Here is a 17,352-nt window from a genome sequence, read left to right as displayed (position 1 = left end):
CCAATCCCATTTATTTCTACCAGGCCTGTTACTTTGTGGCTGTTCCGTCCCCAGCCTGGGCTCCTCCAGTGGCAGCAACTGCCATCATCAATGCTGGTTTCCCCCAAAATTTATCATTCATTCATTCATTCATTCATTCATTCAAAGACAGGAAACAGTTTGGATGGTATCCTGCCTTCATGGAGATCATGGTTTGGTAAGGCAGCCGGACATTAATCAAATAATCATTCAAGTGAATGTAAAATTACAACTGCAGTAAGTGCTACGAAGGAGAGGAATTTGGGCCCATGAAATACTGTGAAGGTATGACTTGACCTTGTCTGGAAGCCAGGAAGGACTTTCTTTAGGAAGTGACGATTAAGGGAGGCATCAAGTGTGAACAGAGTTGGTGGTGGGGGGCAGGGAGTAGATGCAGAGTGTCGAGGGCTCAGAATGTTGGGAAAACTGCAAGAGGGCCAGCAGTTGGGTACAGTGAGCAGGGGACTATGGGGACTCCTGTGGGGTCCCATGGGCTGTGTTAAGAACTTTGTTCTTTATCATTAGAGCAATATAACCATTGAAGGCTTTTTCATAGGGAGGTTGAAGGCTTCTCAGACTAGGAGAGTCTGGGAAGGTAGTAATGGAGAGAAGTGGACAAAGAAGAAATACCCTTGTGGGTCTGAGCCTGTCATTCCAAGGCATCTGGAAGACAGAGTCCATCAGCTTCCCTCCTGTTTGGAAACTTTAATTTCCATGCACATGCCATTGAAAGACACATGGTGATGGGTATGATTAGCACATTGCAATCTCTGTGCAGGACACGTACCTGGTCAGCACCTGCCCCAAATGACCTGTGAGATGTGTTCTGGGACTGCATGAGGGGTCCATTGCTCTGTCCCCGTCCCTCCAGGCTCAAAGATTCCTGAGGGATGAGCTCTTTGCATTGCAGTGACCAGTGTGTGCGGAGAGACTTGGCAGGATGCTTAAGAACTTAATGACAATGGAGGCATGATTATAAGTGGCACACTGTTTTTTCCCCCCATGATAACTCACATTTTAGCAAACAAAGCAGTAGAGTAGAATAGTCAAGAACACAGTCTTTTCCAGGGGATTCAGATACTCCAGTTATTACCTGGTTTATACTGTCTGGGTACTCCAAAGAAATCAGGCCATGTAACCCTTCTTCAATCCAGCTTGAACTTTTCTACTTTCTTGTTTGTCTAGAATGTCTTTGCCTGCATCTGTTCAAGCCTTATTCATTCAAACTATTCATAAGGTAATGTTAATAGAAGTGTGATCAAACAAGATAAAGCATGTGTAGAAAATGAAACAAATGCCCATCAATAGGGGAATGACTAAACAAATTAGGATTCATGTCTGCTGTGTAATATTACACATTCATTAAGGTAGTTCTATGTGAACTGACCTGGAAAGGTAACATATCTGTGATATATTGCTAAATGAAACAGGCAAATTGTGGAACCATACATGAAACAGGATCATAGTTGGATTTAGAAAGGAATGTGTGTGGAAAAAGTTAGGATGAAACGTACTCCAAATTGTTAATAGAGATTTCCTCTGGAAAGGATGGTGGGATTCGGCTGGAAATGAAATTGAACTGTTCACATACAGTTAATGTACTTTTATGGTTTGGGTTTGCTTGTTTACTAGAACTGTGTTAATTTTGTAATTGAAATAAAATCAAAATGCATCAAAAAACTTGTTAGAAGAAATAAATAAACCATGGTTCTATTTCAGTTGTTAGATTGGGGACGTTCTTCCCCTCCCCCTAATTTATTATTTTATTAAAGAACAAAATGATAGCAAGAGAAAGTTACCTTTCTTTGAAAGCTCAACAAAAATGCTATTCCCCAATGAAACATGTTTCTGATTCCTCAATTGGATGTGCTGTCTCCTTTCTTTGAACCCTCGAATACTTTGTGTGGCTTTTGCGGCATTTAACCCTGTCTACCTTGTATTTCATACCTGTTTTACTGCCTCTCTAGATTTAAGCCACTGGATGGATGTCATGATAGAGAAGAAAATCAGCTTTCAAGTTAGAAGATCTGGATGTTGGCCCTTGTTCTGGTTTTCTAGCACAACGTGACAAATGGGCTCAAACGTAGTAGCTGAAAACATAGTCACTTTTTCCTTTCTTATGAGTTTATGGTTAGGAACTTGAGCAGAGCTGGGCTGGATGATTCTTCCACTCATGTGGTATTGAGTTGTGTCCCTTGGTGGAATTTAGCTGGGGGTTGACCTGGACAGGAAGGTCCAAGAAGACTTCCTTCATATGGCTGATGCATGGCCAGGCAGCTGAAAGGCCGGGTCCAGCTTAAGTCCTTTGTCTTTCTGAGCGAACCCTCTTACCTTCCCATGGACTTCTTCCTGGTGGCTCCGGACTTTGAGACAAAGGCAAACCAAACAGAAGCTGCCTGTCTTCTAGAGGATGCAACCAGCAGAGTGTCCCTTCTGCTGTACTGGTTAAGCATCTACAGAGCCCACTCAGATTTAAGAGGGTGGGAACAGAATAGTGCTTCTTGAAAGGAAAATTTGTATAAGAAATTTGTGGCCACCTTCAATCTGTCACAGCTCTGCTGTAAGTGCAGCCTCCATGTCTCGAGGACTACATCTATCAATTAAAAAGAACAAGATCTGTAATGTATGCAAAAACACCCTATGCGTTATAAAAAGCTATGTGTACTATATATATATCAATAATTATCTTGATACTAACTCTGTATCTTACTCAAGGCAGGTATTTTCTAGAGGTTTAGTACTTTGAAAACAGACTCATTTATCAGCTAATTCCCAAGAGGAACACACAAAGAAAGTGATGTGGGGCATGGTGTAGTTGCAGAGTACAGACTTTGACTAGGTTGACATGAGTTAAATCCAAGCTGTCACTCAGTTACTATCTGTGACCTTTGTTGGCTCATTGTACCTTTCTGAGCCTTAATTTCCTCCTTATAGTATGAGAGTAGTATTTACTGAGCTGGGTTTCTGTGTGTATTGGAGCTAATTTGTGTGGAGCACTTAGTATGGCAACTGTCACATAGTAGGTCTTCTGTTTCTCTTAAGATGATGTAACAAAGTCATATAGCAAATTTGGCCTCCTCGCTGGTTTCTCTGCACTGGTTACTCCATCCGCAGAGATGACCGAGATGGGGTCGAGAGCCCACACCTTTGTGAAAGCAGCAGGGAAGGGAGGGCTCCACTTGTCTCTCCCAGTCTCCTCCTCTTTCCAGAGTGTCCCTCGCTGGGGGTTTGGTGCCCCGTGCAGCTGTGGTTGTAGTCATTCTTCTCTCAGTTGGATGCGGTCTCCTTTTTAGGCCTATGGCTTTGCCTTTTGTAGATGTATGAGATCAAATCAGAAGGCAGCATCGCGAAGAAGTTCAACGAGCTTCTGCAGAAGCTGAGCTCACCCCTGAAACCTAGAGTTCCAGAGCACAGTAACAACAAGATGAAAAATCTCTCCTACCCATTCTCCAGGGAGAAAATGTATCTGTAAGTATGGGAGCTGTTGGGGTAGGGATGTGGCAGGGGATGGGAAGGGAAATCAAACACCACTCAGTGTCTCAGCTCCCACAGTGAGTGCCCCACAGCCTGGGAGATAGGGGAGGAGGCATGCTCTCATGGTGAAATGTTCCCTGCATCTGCTTTCTGAATCCCCTTCCCTAAATGAGATTATCCCAAAGAGCTCCCCAACATGTGTCCAGTGGCTCATGGAGCACCTGCCATTTTAGTCATGTTGCATGATGGATGGAAAATCATGGAGCACAGAGCCATAAACTTTGGGGTTCAGTGAGAAAATGGTCAGATACCTGTTTGCCTTCTGTGAGGAAACCATTCTGCCCAGTTCCTAGTCTAATAGGGTTTCAATATATTGTGATAAACCAGAAAGAAGGAGGATAAAGTTTCTGGATTTTTGTATTCGCATCTGCATACTCATGTACTCACTGACTCTGAAGAGATGCCCACCTAGATCCCCCCTAGGGAGGGGGGTGGGATAAGAGCTCTTCACAGGGATGGTCATTTGGGAAACCTTTGGAAGAATGAGTCATGGTTGGGAAGTGAGAGATGGAGCAGGCAAGCATGAGTTCTGTTGTAGGTGCTGATGGGAGAATAAGAGTGTCAGGATTAAGAGAGGGAAAGCAAGGGCCAAGGATAGGTAGAGGAGATAGAAGAATCTGTCCTTTTTGGGGAGATGGCATTCCCAAAGCTGTGTTTCTGCTGTTGATTGGATAACATCTCCTACCCATTTTTTGCCGTATTAGATAATAATTCCATACACATGTATTTACTGTTCGTTCTGCATGTATTTTCTCATTGAATCATTATTCCCCTCATGATTCTGGCCCCAATTCTGGTCCCAATTCTGGTCACCAATTCCAATGTGTGTGCTGGTCTTCCCATCCATCAAGGAATTCCTTGACATCCTGCAATTCCACACAGTTCTGACACTACCTACCCTTGGAGAGCATTACATTTCCCAGGTTGAGGGCTCAGTGCAACAAGACTGCCCTCCACCTCAGATGCCAATCACAAGTCCAAGGTGTTCCCTGTGCTTCTGACTGGCTGGCTGTAGATCAGAGGTTCCCATGACCTCCTCTTCAGGTTTGATTAACTTGCTAGAGGAGCTTACAGAACTCAGAAAACTGATTTACTCACTAGATTACTAATTTATTACAAAGGATATGAATCAATGGCCAGATGAAGAGATACATAAAGTGAGGTTCTGAATGAAGGTGCTTGTGTCTTTGTGGAGCTTGGGGCCCGCCATGGGGGCACATGGAAGCATCCTAGTTCCCCAGCCTGGGTACTCTGCAAGCCCTCTCCTTTGGGGTTTTTCTAGAGGCTTCCTTATGTAGCCATGATTGATTAAATCACGGGCCATTGGCTACTGATTTAACCTCTAACCCCTCTCACCTCCCCAGAAATCAGGGGTGGGACTGAAAGTTCCACCCTCTATTCAAGGTTGGTTCCTCTGGCAATCAGCTCTCTCTCCCCCACCTCCCTTCCACCTTTAGGGAATTTCTGAAAATCACCTCATTGATAAAAGCCTAGTTGTGACTGAAAGAGGCTTGTTAGGAATAATAAGACACCCATTTCACCTTTATGGCTCTGAAAATGATTTCAGGAACTGAGGACAGGAGACCAAGTATTATGACAAAACATGTTCCCATTGCCCTTATTGTTCAGAAAATTCCAAGGAATTTGGGAGCTGTGAGTCACGAGCCCTGGATGAAGACTAAAAGATGTATTTAGCATAAGTCACAATGTCACCCTGCCTCATGAGGTGGCCATTCAGATATAATGGTGTCTCATAGAGAGGAAACTAAGGTCAGGGGGGTCTGTTCAAGTTCACACAGCATTAAGTGGCTGAACTGGGACTGGGACTGGCACATTGACCTACTGGCTGCTGGGGTTTTTTTGTTTTTTGTTTTTTGGGTTTTTTTGGTGCTCTGTGTCTCTTCCATGCTTCCCCTTCCTTGGGTCTGCATGCTGGTGCTGGCATCTGAACCGCCATCTCCCATGCATCTCCATTCATTCAGTGCATGTGACCCTTCAAATCCAGTTTCTAGACACCTCCATCTGGAAGAATCTTCTGTTCTTCCCGCCCAAAATAAGCTCTCCATCCTCTGAATTGTTAGAGCAATGGTCTACCTACTATCATGTTCTGCTCTTCATCGGTTATTAGGAAACACATGCGCCCAAGTGACGGGGGCTCCGGGGGAGCTGGGAGCACATTCCAGACATCTTCACCCTGAGCACAGTCAGATCTACACAGGTGTTCTTTTTAGCGAAAAGGTCACAGTGTGAAGTGGAGAACACACGCAGGCCTTCCATAATTAAGAGTTCGGTAGCTAACTGATGTGACAGTAGTGACAATATTAAATGAAAGTTTGAAAAATGAAGCCTTATCATCCCAGCACCAGGAAACTATACTCTTTCTGGTGGTTGTTATATTGTTTACTCTCTTTGTCCATACACAGGAATCCTTTCTACATACTTTCATGTTTAAAACATATCATAGTATAATATTTTCCTATCACAGTCTAAAATTTTCTACTTAGGATGTTCTCATAATTATAATTTTCAGTGACCGCATGATAATCCACCCTGTTGATTTTGGAATTTCATTTTATGTCCACTATCCTTATTGTCAGTAACTTTGCAACAAACATTTTTATTTATGGAACTTTTTTCTTCTATTGAATTTATATTTCCTAGGATTCATTTCTGTGATCAGTTCTCACAATTACTAGGTCAAAAAAAATTATAAACACCATGTGTGTGTGTGTGAGCATGTGTGAGTATGTGTGTCTCACACATCTTGCTGTGTTGCTTTCTCAAGGTTTGCTCTGGCCTGGGGTGACAGTGGTCTCAGGACAAGGGTCATAAAATGAGTTGACCTTCTGTTTTCTTGGTGTCTCCAGGTACAACATCCAGGACAAGGACACCTTCTTTGATAATGCCACCCGTAGCCGCATTGTAAGTACACAGGTCAACTACGGGTGGTGGGTTCTGGAAATAAGGGGAAGGCTGGGTACCCAGTGTGGCAGGGCCTTCTCTTGCTCTTCCTGCTACCTCCCATCATCCTTTGCCTGGGGTTGCCTAGCAACCAAGGGGCGGATCCAGGAGCTTCCCAATCTTAGTGGCAAAAGGAATAGCAAACAGCCCCCCTCACTTAGAGGCTGAGAGAAGTCTCTTCTCTTTAGGATTTTCCACCTTGGCCATTTGGAATCACAAAAACAGGAAATGTCTGAGCTGGTGAGGTCTTTCAGCTAATCAGGTGACCCCCTTGCTTGACAGTTGGGGAAACTGAGGCTCTAAGAGGCAGTGGATTGAAAAAATTCATACAGATCACTAGTGTCTGAATGAGGACCCATTGCGGGACTACTGTGTTTCTTTTACCCTCTAAGGAGTGTTGTGCATTTATATCACAGGGGATGCTAGAACTAGCCAGTTTGTTCAAGAATAAAATTTCCAGCCCATTCAATAGAAAGCCAAAATTCATGACTGTAGCCGTTCTTCTACTATTTTTTTTTTTTTTTTTTTTTTTGCCTTTTGAAATCAAGGTTTTGGTTTTGCAGGATGATGGATTCTGATGAAAATCTGTGTATGGCCTGTGCCCGTGGCCTCCATCTGAGCTGTAGTGTGTCTCCATGCTCTGGTCCATTTATTCTCTATCTGCCTGGAGAGCATTCAGTGTATAGACAGAGGAGAAAAAGAGGGACCCAAGAAAAGCTGCTCACTTATTTATGCCACAGTGGAAACAATGGCAGTGTGTTTCCATTGTACCCTAGGAAAGAACTTAAGTTTCAACAGAGGAGAAGTAAGGGTCAGGTAGTAGAAGGACTCCAAGTCAGCAGGGTGATCAGAAGGATGAGAAGTGACAGGTGATTAGAGGAAGCTACAAAACATTTCTAAGGCACACTGAAAACATGGCCCTCCCTGACTCTTTGCTCACAGGTTGGGAAGAAAACACCTCAGGTTCCTTAGGCTAGTGTTTTAGGAAGGTTAAAATGGGTACATGATTTATCATCCTATGGAAAAAGGCATAAACTTCCCATTTTTTTGTTGATGCTATTACAAGCTGTTTAAATCGCCCTGTGGCTTGGGTCTCATGTCTATGGGGGAGTTATAGGGTGTTGTGGAGATTACCAAATAATTGCAAAGTACTTGTAAAATAGTCAGTGTCATATAAATGCTGTTCCTAATTATTATTGCTGTCAAATTACTGCACAGTATTATAAGTGAATTAAACATTCTTGGGCACCATAGTGCTGGAAGTTATTTATTTTCCACTCACTCTAGGTCTGTGGCTGGAATATGGGAGTGTGAATGATGATGCAGGAACATGCTTCTCTCATTCAGCTCTCATTCTGGAAGCTTCTCCCTTTCCCTAGTCCCCCCCTGCATAGTGAGAAGGGGTAGAAAAGAGCCTTTTGAGTTTTGTCTTGGGGTCTACTCTGCCCTGGACTATTGTCTGAGGAACTTGCTTGTATCTGTATACGGCATCCCTGTGCCCCTTCTTTGTAGGTGTCCTAGCACCCCAGCTATTTGTCCCAGAGCAGACTTCCTTGCTGGGGACCTCTTTATAGTTGGGCACAGTCTTGGGACCCTTTGGAGGGCACTAGCTGGCCATTCACTATTTCCTCTGCAGCCCTCCCTCACATGTGAGAGACATTTCCCTGCAAGTCCCACGTCCAGGGCTCTGTTGGCCTATTTCGCCATACAGTCATCATTGGGCTGAGAGCCTGGTATGTGCCCCAGAAGTGCTCCGAGACAAGGGGTCTTGAGGAAGTGTCTGACTGGGGAGACAAGATGAGGACTCAGGAAAAAAACAGAGAAATAATAGTAACAATGAGCAAGATGTATGTGGCCCTCTATGAGTTTACAAAGCACTTTCATGTTTTCTTAGAACAGCTCTGTGAGTCAGCTCCATTACAGAGAAGGCCAGGGACTGTCAGGGCCCTCAGGGAGGTTTGCTCAGGACCCCTTGGCTAGGAGCTGGGCCTGGAACTGGATTCAGCAGCCTGCTCATCCCGGGCTTTCCCCAGCGTGGCGTTACTCAGGGTTGGCGGACAGGACACCCTCCTCTTCCCCTTCCCTGGACGTTCTGGCCCCAATACTCCCTCCCAAGGCCTCCTGAAGCATGTGGGTCTGGGCTCCCTGGCATGTTTTCCTTACCTCCTGTAACTGCAGTCCATATATAGCCTTTATGTTTTCGGGGTAGGGCAAAGGGGATAGTGTGCGTGCGAGGGACTTAGGTTCTTTGCTTCCTCAAAGCACTCAAGTTCGAACAGGTTTGATGTGCAGTGCATGAGCTTGGCATATGCTTCGCTTCCCCCTCTCTGGAAGTGGGTCCAGTTGCCTGGTCCCCTGCCCGCCCCCTCCCATGGTGGCACACACGATCATGGTGCTCACAGCCCTGCTCTTGTCTGTTTCAGGTGCATGAGATCCTGAAGCGCACAGCCTGTTCTCGGGCTAACAACACAATGGGTAAGGACCCCCTCTGCCGCCCACGGGCCCAGTGCTGATGGGCTGCCACGGTGCCAGAGCTGTCCTCTCTGCAGCTTGCTGCAGGGTATGGGGGGCAACGAAGAACAGAACAAACAGACACCCCCATGGAGTAGGGGAGGCTGTTTGCACTCGGGGCCAGGGGTCCTGCTTGCTCTCCAGGAGCAGCAGCACCCCATCTTGTGGGGGCAGGGGCATTCCCCAGATTGCTGTAACTTCTCCCAGACCTTCATCCCTGTCTCCACAACCTATACAAGGTTTTAATAATCACCCAAACATGGCAGGTTTAGTTTATTTATTTAGTTTTTAAGAAGAAAGGCATCTCGGAGACCCTTTAGTGCAGCCTTCTCCCTTTATGTGTGAAGGAGCCAACCTCCCGCAGGGTGACTTTTCAGAGGTCACACGTTAGTCTGAAGGTGTGGCTCCTGAGTTCAGCGTTCCTGTCACCAAATGTGGCTGAATCTGTTCCCTTAGTGATTTGTTTTTGAAACTTGAGGGTATTAGTCTTTGCAGTAGGAATGTCAGCATTTGGGAGCCCATAGGGCAGGCCAACTGATGCTGGAGGACTTTGCGGAAGACACACAAAATGGCTGAGGTGGAGATGGGAGCTTATGAGCACAAGCACGCATCCTTTCCACAGGAATCACTCTGCAGGCCAGAGCTCTTTCCAGAGCTGCTACCAGCACTCAGAATGGCTTTTGAAACCTTTGAGAGAAATTCCTTCAAAATACACTCTGGGGTGGCAAATCTTTGGCTTTTGAGGCAGCCTTGAGTTAAAGAGTTCAAAGTCATTTAGAGACAAGTCTAGTGAATAATGTAGTCAATCAAGCCAAGAAATCACAACAGTGCTAATGATAATAAAGGTAGCATTGGAGAGTATTGCGGGGGGACTCATAAGCTGCCTTAATACCAAGGGAGTGGTCCTGGAGAAGGAACTAGAACAGGTTTTATATAGTGACAGTGCCTTTAGTCTAGTGCAGAACTTCTCGAGGGGGCAATTTATGATGACGGGTTGCGCTGATGTATTCATCTTGTACAAAATCCCAAATAACACTCTAGTTTTTGAAAGTCAAGTCTTGCATGTGATGTTGTTTGTCTGGAACGTGGTGCTGATGAGGCCAGGACATGAGTGAGGGAGGTAATTAATTAGCCCAGCTTGATTCCATGGAAGGACTGAAGCCCCCACTTGGAGCAGCCATTTTTCCTTGGTTCCAAGGACAACCAGAAGAGTCAAGAGATCTCAGAATGTATTTTATATTTTCTCATGACTTCTATCAGAATTCTTGAATTTACCTCACTTCTTGACCAGTTCACTCCTCAGCTCCATTAATCTGCCTTTTATCCTGTCAGACCATCCTCAATTTGACCAAACCTGCTCCCTCAGATGTCATAGGTGACTTCCAATTCCCACATTTCATGGCCTTTTTCTTAGTCTTCCTCTTCTTTAACCTCCTACACATCCTTCCACACCTTCTTTATGGACCTTCATCCTCTGAGAGTTGATATCCAGGAAGGTGCTACTGCTGTACTAATCTGCTGCCACTCTTAAAAAAAAAAAAAAATATATATATATATATATATATATATACACACACACACACACACACATATATTTGAGATTATCTATATCTATATCTACATCTATATCTATATCTATATCTATAGAGAGAGAGAGTGAGTATGAGCAGGGGAGGGGCAAGAGAGAGGGAGAGAGAGAATCCCAAGCAGGCTTTGCACTGACAGCACAGAGCCCAGTGTAGGGCTTGATCCCATGAACTGTGAGATCATGACCAGAGCCGAGGTCAAGAGTGGGATGCTTAATACTTGAGCCACCCAGGTGCCCCTCTGCTGCCATTCTATTTCTGCCTCATGGACCACACTTTCTTTGGTTCTTCTTCCTTCTCCTAGATTTTAGATGTTTTCTTCTCCGTATTCCCTTGGCCTCCTTACTTTTCTCTGTATACAGATGACTAGGAACCATGTATTTCTATTTCCCACTTCTCTCACTAATTCTAGCCCAACATTTCCAACTGACAGATGGATATCTCCACTGAGATGTTCACCAGAACCTTAAAATCAGTATATCAAATGTCCATTTCTAATTCCCCCTCTCTTCCTCTCTCTCCTGCTTCTCTTCCTGTTATTGTGACCACTGTCTTCTCTGTTTTTGCTCACATGGTTCCCTTCACCTGAATGTCCTCCCCCCATCCCCCCATGCCCATCCCCAGACCAAACATGGCTGTCCCATGGGTTCTTCCAATACCCTGTCCTTGGAACTCCCACCAAATTCAGTCTCTTTCTTGCTGATTGCTATGTCCATGGCCTAGGCTCCCAAACAGTCCTTGAAGTGTTGAATCATCTCCTATGCCCCAGTGCACCTAGCTGTCTGCCTTGCACATTCTAGTCCATGAATTTGGTTTAGCAAATTAATTAAACATGCCTAGCCTGTTAGCCCACAGCGATTGCTGGTAATTGTAACTATGGACAAATAAATTCTCTGCAACTCAGTTTCCTTGGATGTAAAGTGGGATAGTAACATCTATCTTGCAGAGTCTTTGGGAAGACTGAGCTGTTAGTTTGTCTTGTAAACTAGGAAGTCCTTGAAAACTGAAGTTTATTTTGAGAGATCGTCTCTGGGTTGTCAAAAGGCCATTAGGGATCCTCTACTTTAACACTGAAGTTTTTTTCTTTTTCATTTGAGGATATGAATTTTTTGGTGATGTCTCAAATCAAACTTCTTAAGAATTTTGTTGTGTTGAGTAGTTTTCAAAAATTTCTTTTTTGTCATTCAGAAAACATTTATTGAGCACCTTGTCTGTGTCAAATGATGTTATAGAAACTGAGAGATGCCAAGATGAATTTGACCTAATTTCTAGCCTTGAGGGCTCTTAGTTTAGCTATGCAGGCAGTCATGTAAATAAATAATTATGAGCTAATCTGCTAGGTACAACTATAGAGACATGTACAGAGTGCAGAGGGAACACAGAGGTGGAAGCAATTAACTTCCATGTGTGTGTGTCTAAGTATCAACATAAGTTATCCAGTATTCATTTCATAGCTCAGGGGAAAGTTGGCATGTCAGTAATTCTACAAATGGGGACAGAGATGACATGTGACTTGTCCAGGGTCACATACTGAGTCATTGTCAGATGGGTCTAGAACTTGGGTTTCTTTGCTCCAAATCTTATATCCAATACCTTTGGGATGCTGTGAACTAGAGGTGGAATTAGGTTGAATCTTTAAAGTCTGTTACTACAGAAGCAGTAGCCATCTGGCCACTGATTCATAGGCATTTGACTTGGAAGGGAGAGCCTACCTTCTTTTAACATATATTGAACCTTAGGTCCTAAAACTCCCAGGTACTTCTGCTAGGTGGAAACGTGGAGAAATGAGTTCAAGTTCTGTCTCTACTAAATTTGGTTAGATTTTGGTAGGCTGTATTGTGTCTGTTAGCCTCAGTTTTCCTGCACTTACAAAATGATGAAAATGAAGGAAAACTGAGGTTAACATATTATAAAGCCTCTTCTTTAGTGCTATTTTAATATAATTTAAGTTAAACTTTAAACAACTCACTATACAAATAAATTTTAAAGCCCTATTGTTAGCCAAACTATAAGAGACTCTTAAAAACTGAGAATAAAATGAGGGTTGATGGGGCGTGGGAGGGAGGGGAAAGTGGGTGATGGGCATTGAGGAGGGCACCTGTTGGGATGAGCGCTGAGTGTTGTATGGAAACCAATTTGACAATAAATTTCATATTAAAAAAATTTAAAAAAATAAAAAATAAATATCAGGCAGATTTTACCAGTTGTGTGTGGGGGGAACCCATTGTTGATTTCTGTACTTTAAGCATGGGCATTATAAAAATGAAGTGATGAATTATATTTTCTCTAGATTCTCAGAACAAAATGTCTAACTACACACTCTGTGTCTTCATGCAGATGCTCTGAAGGAACCTCAAGCACAACATAAACCAAAAAAATACAGACTTCCCTTTGGGGGGACAACCCAGCTCTCATCCATGTACCCCAAATTTCAGTGAACTTTAGTTCTTAATTTCTCAAGCCTGGAACTGTAACAAAGTGCTATTGGGTTGATCTTGTGAACATCTATGAAATAGGCACAATTTGACTCTTTTTATGTATTTTTTTAATATTTATTTATTTTGGAGAGAGAGAGAGACAGAGTGCAACCAGGAAGGTGCAGAGAGAAAGGGGGACACAGAATCCAAAGCAGGCTCCAGGCTCTGAGCTGTCAGCACAGAGCCCGACGCAGGGCTCAAAACCATGGACTGTGAGATCATGACTTCAGCCGAAGTCGGTTGCCCAATGGACTGAGCCACCCAGGTGCCCCTAGACACAATTTGAGTCTTTACAGCCATTATCCTACTCTATATCAACTGTGTTTTTTCTTGAATTTATTATCCCAACCACTAAAAGGTCTTCTTAACCCTAGTTTTACCCATTTTTAACCTATAACGTAAAATTAACAGCCCGTGTGAGCTAATAATCAGATATGCACTGGTCTGATTATTTCTGGTCTGATTATTTCACTGGTCTGCTTGAAATGACAAAATAGATCCACATTTCCCTTAGATAAAATCCAAACCTCTTAATAGTTACCTGTTATGAACTTTATGTTTGTGTCCTCCCACCCCCCGATCCATAACATTGAAGCCCCAACCCCCATCCAAAAGTCTGTTAGTTCAGCAGTAGCTGCTGCTGATTTACTAGCTTTGTAACAAGGGACATATGACTGAACTTCTCTGCTTCCCAGCAGAAGAGAACCCCCAGGCTGATTTTCAAGTTGTTTGTCTTCTGTGTTGGAAAGTCAAGTTCCCCTTAAGCTCTTTGGGCAATGTACCATCTTACTTAGAAGATCAGAAAAAATGAGGAATGTAATGACACTCAGAGGCCTCAAGATAATATGGCCCTTTGAGCCATGGGGTAAATTTTGATTTTATTGCCCTTCTCTCTGGTTTTATAGAGAAGCACAAATGACTAGAATTGACTTAGATTCCTCCAGAGGAATCTGCCTCATAAAAAGAAGAGAACAGGGAGAACAGGACAGTGCTTGGAATTGTTTTCCAAGGTATTTTTCTTGATCCTTCACCCCTGGAATTACTTTTTATATGGTCATTATTGTGGCCAGTTCACAAAGCTTCATTCCTTTGCCATTGTACCCAATTACAAAGGGAATTAGAAGATGGCAAAAATAAGAAAGACTGGAATCAAAGCTGGAAAATATACTAAAGATAATAGTAACTCAGACACACTCCTGGTCATTTAGTATTATCACTTTTTTCTTTGTAGAAAATACTTTTTTTGAGAGCCTAGTTTTGCAAAGCATGAAGCTGTATATGAGTTGCATGTATGGAATTATTTATATTCCCGTCTTGTTCCACAAAATTTCTGAGGTGGCTTACAAGAAAAACAATAAAACAGCATAATATAAATAAAGAAATAAGAACCAGGAAAAACACAAATTAAAATAGAATGTCAATACTAGGGGGGAAATGGAATACAAATATTTAAACCATAAGGGCCTGTAGTTCCTACAGTTGGGGCTGCAAATTTGACCTTGAACCAAGTGAAAGGGGAGTATGGTTAGTGGTTTAGCTCTTAATATCCTCAGCAACATCTTTTGGTACAGAAATTTTTCTAAAATCTCTCATGCTATTCTCTGCTTTCTTATGTAGAATAGATCAAGGTATATCTTCTATATAAATGCATATGTAACTTTTTTTGGATGGTTCAGGATCATCACTAAGAACAGAAGTTTTGAGGGTGGCTCAGTCGGGTGAGCGTCCGACTTCGGCTCAGGTCATGATCTCACAGTTTGTGAGTTCGAGCCTGTGTCGGGCTCTGTGCTGACAGCTCAGAGCCTGGAGCTTGCTTCAGATTCTGTCTCCCGATCTCTGCCCCTCCCATGTTCATGTTCTGTCTCTCACTTTGTCTCTCAAAAATAAATAAATATTACATAAAAATTAAAAAAAATACCATCAATTTTTAAAATGTTTCCTCGAGGATTCCCAAAGTATTGTTAGGGTTCTTTGCCCCATACTCTGTGATATCTTGAATTTTTGACTCTGGTAACCTCCTTCTCTGAATTCTGCTCTTTCAGTTTTACTTTGCTGTTTGGGAGACAGAAAAAGCAGCTTATTAGAATTTGGAGCAAAGAGAGAAAATGCATTGAGGGAGGGTCTGAGGATTCTGCTGTGGTTACGGCATGCAACATTAGAGAATGGGTTTTGTGAGATTGAGGTACTTTTTCTTTCTTCTGGGCTCTCTGTTGTGACAACTGAGATAAGCAGATAAGAGCTCTCTGAACACATAAGGTATTATTGTAACCAGAATAATAAGGACCCCTTGCACATGTGCACTTTCACACTTATTTCTCATGTGATCCTTGAAGCCACCGTGCAAAGTAGGGTCAGCAAATATTACGTAATTTCACAACTGAGAAATTAACAGGGTGCCCAAGATCAGAGATTTAGAGCCAGATTTAGAACCCAGGTGCCCCGGCTCTTCTTCAGTTCTCTTTAAATTAATTAAATTAAGTTCAATTAAATTAATGAATAAATGGATGAAGTTATCTGGGAAAGGTTTCACAGAGAAATGGAAGCTGAGGTCTTCCCAGTGTAGCATCCATTCATTTACTCAATGGATATTTATTGAGCATCTACCATGTGTCATTCATATCTAAAGAATAGAGTAGTGAATCAACCAGACACAACAGACACAAATCCCTGCTCTTATGGGGCTTACATATGAGGTAATATTTGAGGAGAAGAGGAAATAGGCTGCCACGTGGCTGTCTGGAAAGACAGATGCATGCAAGGAGAGCAAATAATACAGGAGACATGATGGAAGCCACTCCCGAGAATCAGGGTCCCAACAGGAACAAATAACACTCTCAAAATAGGATAATTTAAGGTAGAAATATTGAGATACCATTTATAAAGGTGTGGATAGGGAGTTGGGGATGCCTGGAATTAGAGCAGTAAAGCTGTTCCTAGCTTCAGATCCATGAGGTGAGAGAAAGGTTACTGGAACATGGATGGACAGAACTGGGTAGAGGAGACCCATTGGGACAAGCAGGTGACTATTCAGGGAGGAGGTCAGGGGTCCCAATTCCCTCTGACCTGCTGAACCCAATGGAAAGCCAGAGAGCAAGGGAGCCCATTCATGTCAGATAGAGAAGGGGTGAGTGTGTATCTAGAAGGAGCAAAAGGAGGATAGGCACATGCCCAGCAAGACTGGAGAAGCAGGTGGCATTTCAGTTCTGGGACGAGCAAATTGAGAAACTTAGGTCAAGTCACATTCCCTCACTGGACCCATTTCTTTCTCCCCTTGTAACATAGAGACCCCACAGTGTGCTTGAAGCTTCTAATTCCAGGTCCAGCATTTCATAGACTTTGATTCAAAGGAACAACATGGTCTCCTTTCCATAAGAGCCAGCTGGGCTTGGAGCGCCTGAGTGGCTCAGTAGGTTAAGCATCCGACTTTAGCTCAGTCATGATCTCTCAGTTTGTGGGGTCAAGCCCTGTGTCGGGCTCTGGGCTGCCAGCTCAGAGCCTGGAACCTGCTCTGGATTCTGTGTCTCCCTCTCTCTCTGCCCCTCCCCTGCTCATGGTCTCTATCTCTGTCTCTCTCTGTCTCTCTCTCTCTCTCAAAAATAAACATTAAAAAAAAAAAAAAAAAAAGAGCCAGCTGGGCTTAGAGAGGGGACTGGCTCTTCTATAAAGTCACACTGAGCAGGTCCCGGGCCATAGCCAGGACTTGAGGTGGTATGATGTTTACGGACCTCAAAGACCATGGGAGAAGACAATGAGGGGGAGGTAAGGGCAGGGAGGATTCAGGACCACTGGCTAGCATGGTTGGGAGAAAAGATTGCATTCCTACATCATTCCTTTGCCTGAAGCCCTGGGTGACATTGCTTAGGTGTGGCCATGGTCCATTGGCATCCCAAACCCCTGGTGTACCTCGGAAAGCCCTGGCTCTCCAAATCCCACACAGGATTTGCCGAGTCAGACTGTGTGTGTGTGTGTGTGTGTGTGTGTGTGTGTGTGTGTGTGTGGCGGCTGGGGGGGTGGGGTCAGGGCTCCAAAAGCTGCATTTCTAACAAGCTACCGAGGTGATTCTTAGGAACTCTAAAGTTAGATAAAGATGACTTTGGGCTGGCTGCCACAGGCTTCTATTCACATCCGGGAATTGGAAAGAATCATGCAGAGTGCTCTGTCCTCTGGGGATGTGGCCACTGGTTTTCTGAAGTACCCAATGATAACCAGGTCATCTTTGTGAAGGGCCTAATTGTTGCTGTTACTTTTCTAACATTTGTCATATG

The 17,352-nt window shown here is 43.6% G+C and overlaps 1 protein-coding gene across 1 annotated transcript in view; it reads left to right on the top strand.

Moving 5' to 3' along the window:
- The first annotated feature begins 2,670 nt into the window (after positions 1-2,670).
- The window catches only part of LOC125918752 (anoctamin-2-like), a 94,460-nt gene continuing 79,778 nt past the window's right edge, over positions 2,671-17,352 (top strand). Inside the window, exons 1-3 of the mRNA XM_049624946.1 lie at positions 2,671-3,486; positions 6,420-6,474; positions 8,937-8,988. Coding sequence (XP_049480903.1) covers positions 3,335-3,486; positions 6,420-6,474; positions 8,937-8,988 — 259 coding nt within the window. The 5' untranslated portion in view covers positions 2,671-3,334. The remainder of the gene's footprint in view (positions 3,487-6,419; positions 6,475-8,936; positions 8,989-17,352) is intronic.

The sequence above is a fragment of the Panthera uncia genome, chromosome B4 (assembly GCF_023721935.1).
Source record: "Panthera uncia isolate 11264 chromosome B4, Puncia_PCG_1.0, whole genome shotgun sequence".
NCBI classification, from domain to species: domain Eukaryota; kingdom Metazoa; phylum Chordata; class Mammalia; order Carnivora; family Felidae; genus Panthera; species Panthera uncia.
The sequence above is the reverse complement of the archived record's forward strand: the minus strand, read 5'-3'. Positions and strand labels throughout refer to the sequence as shown.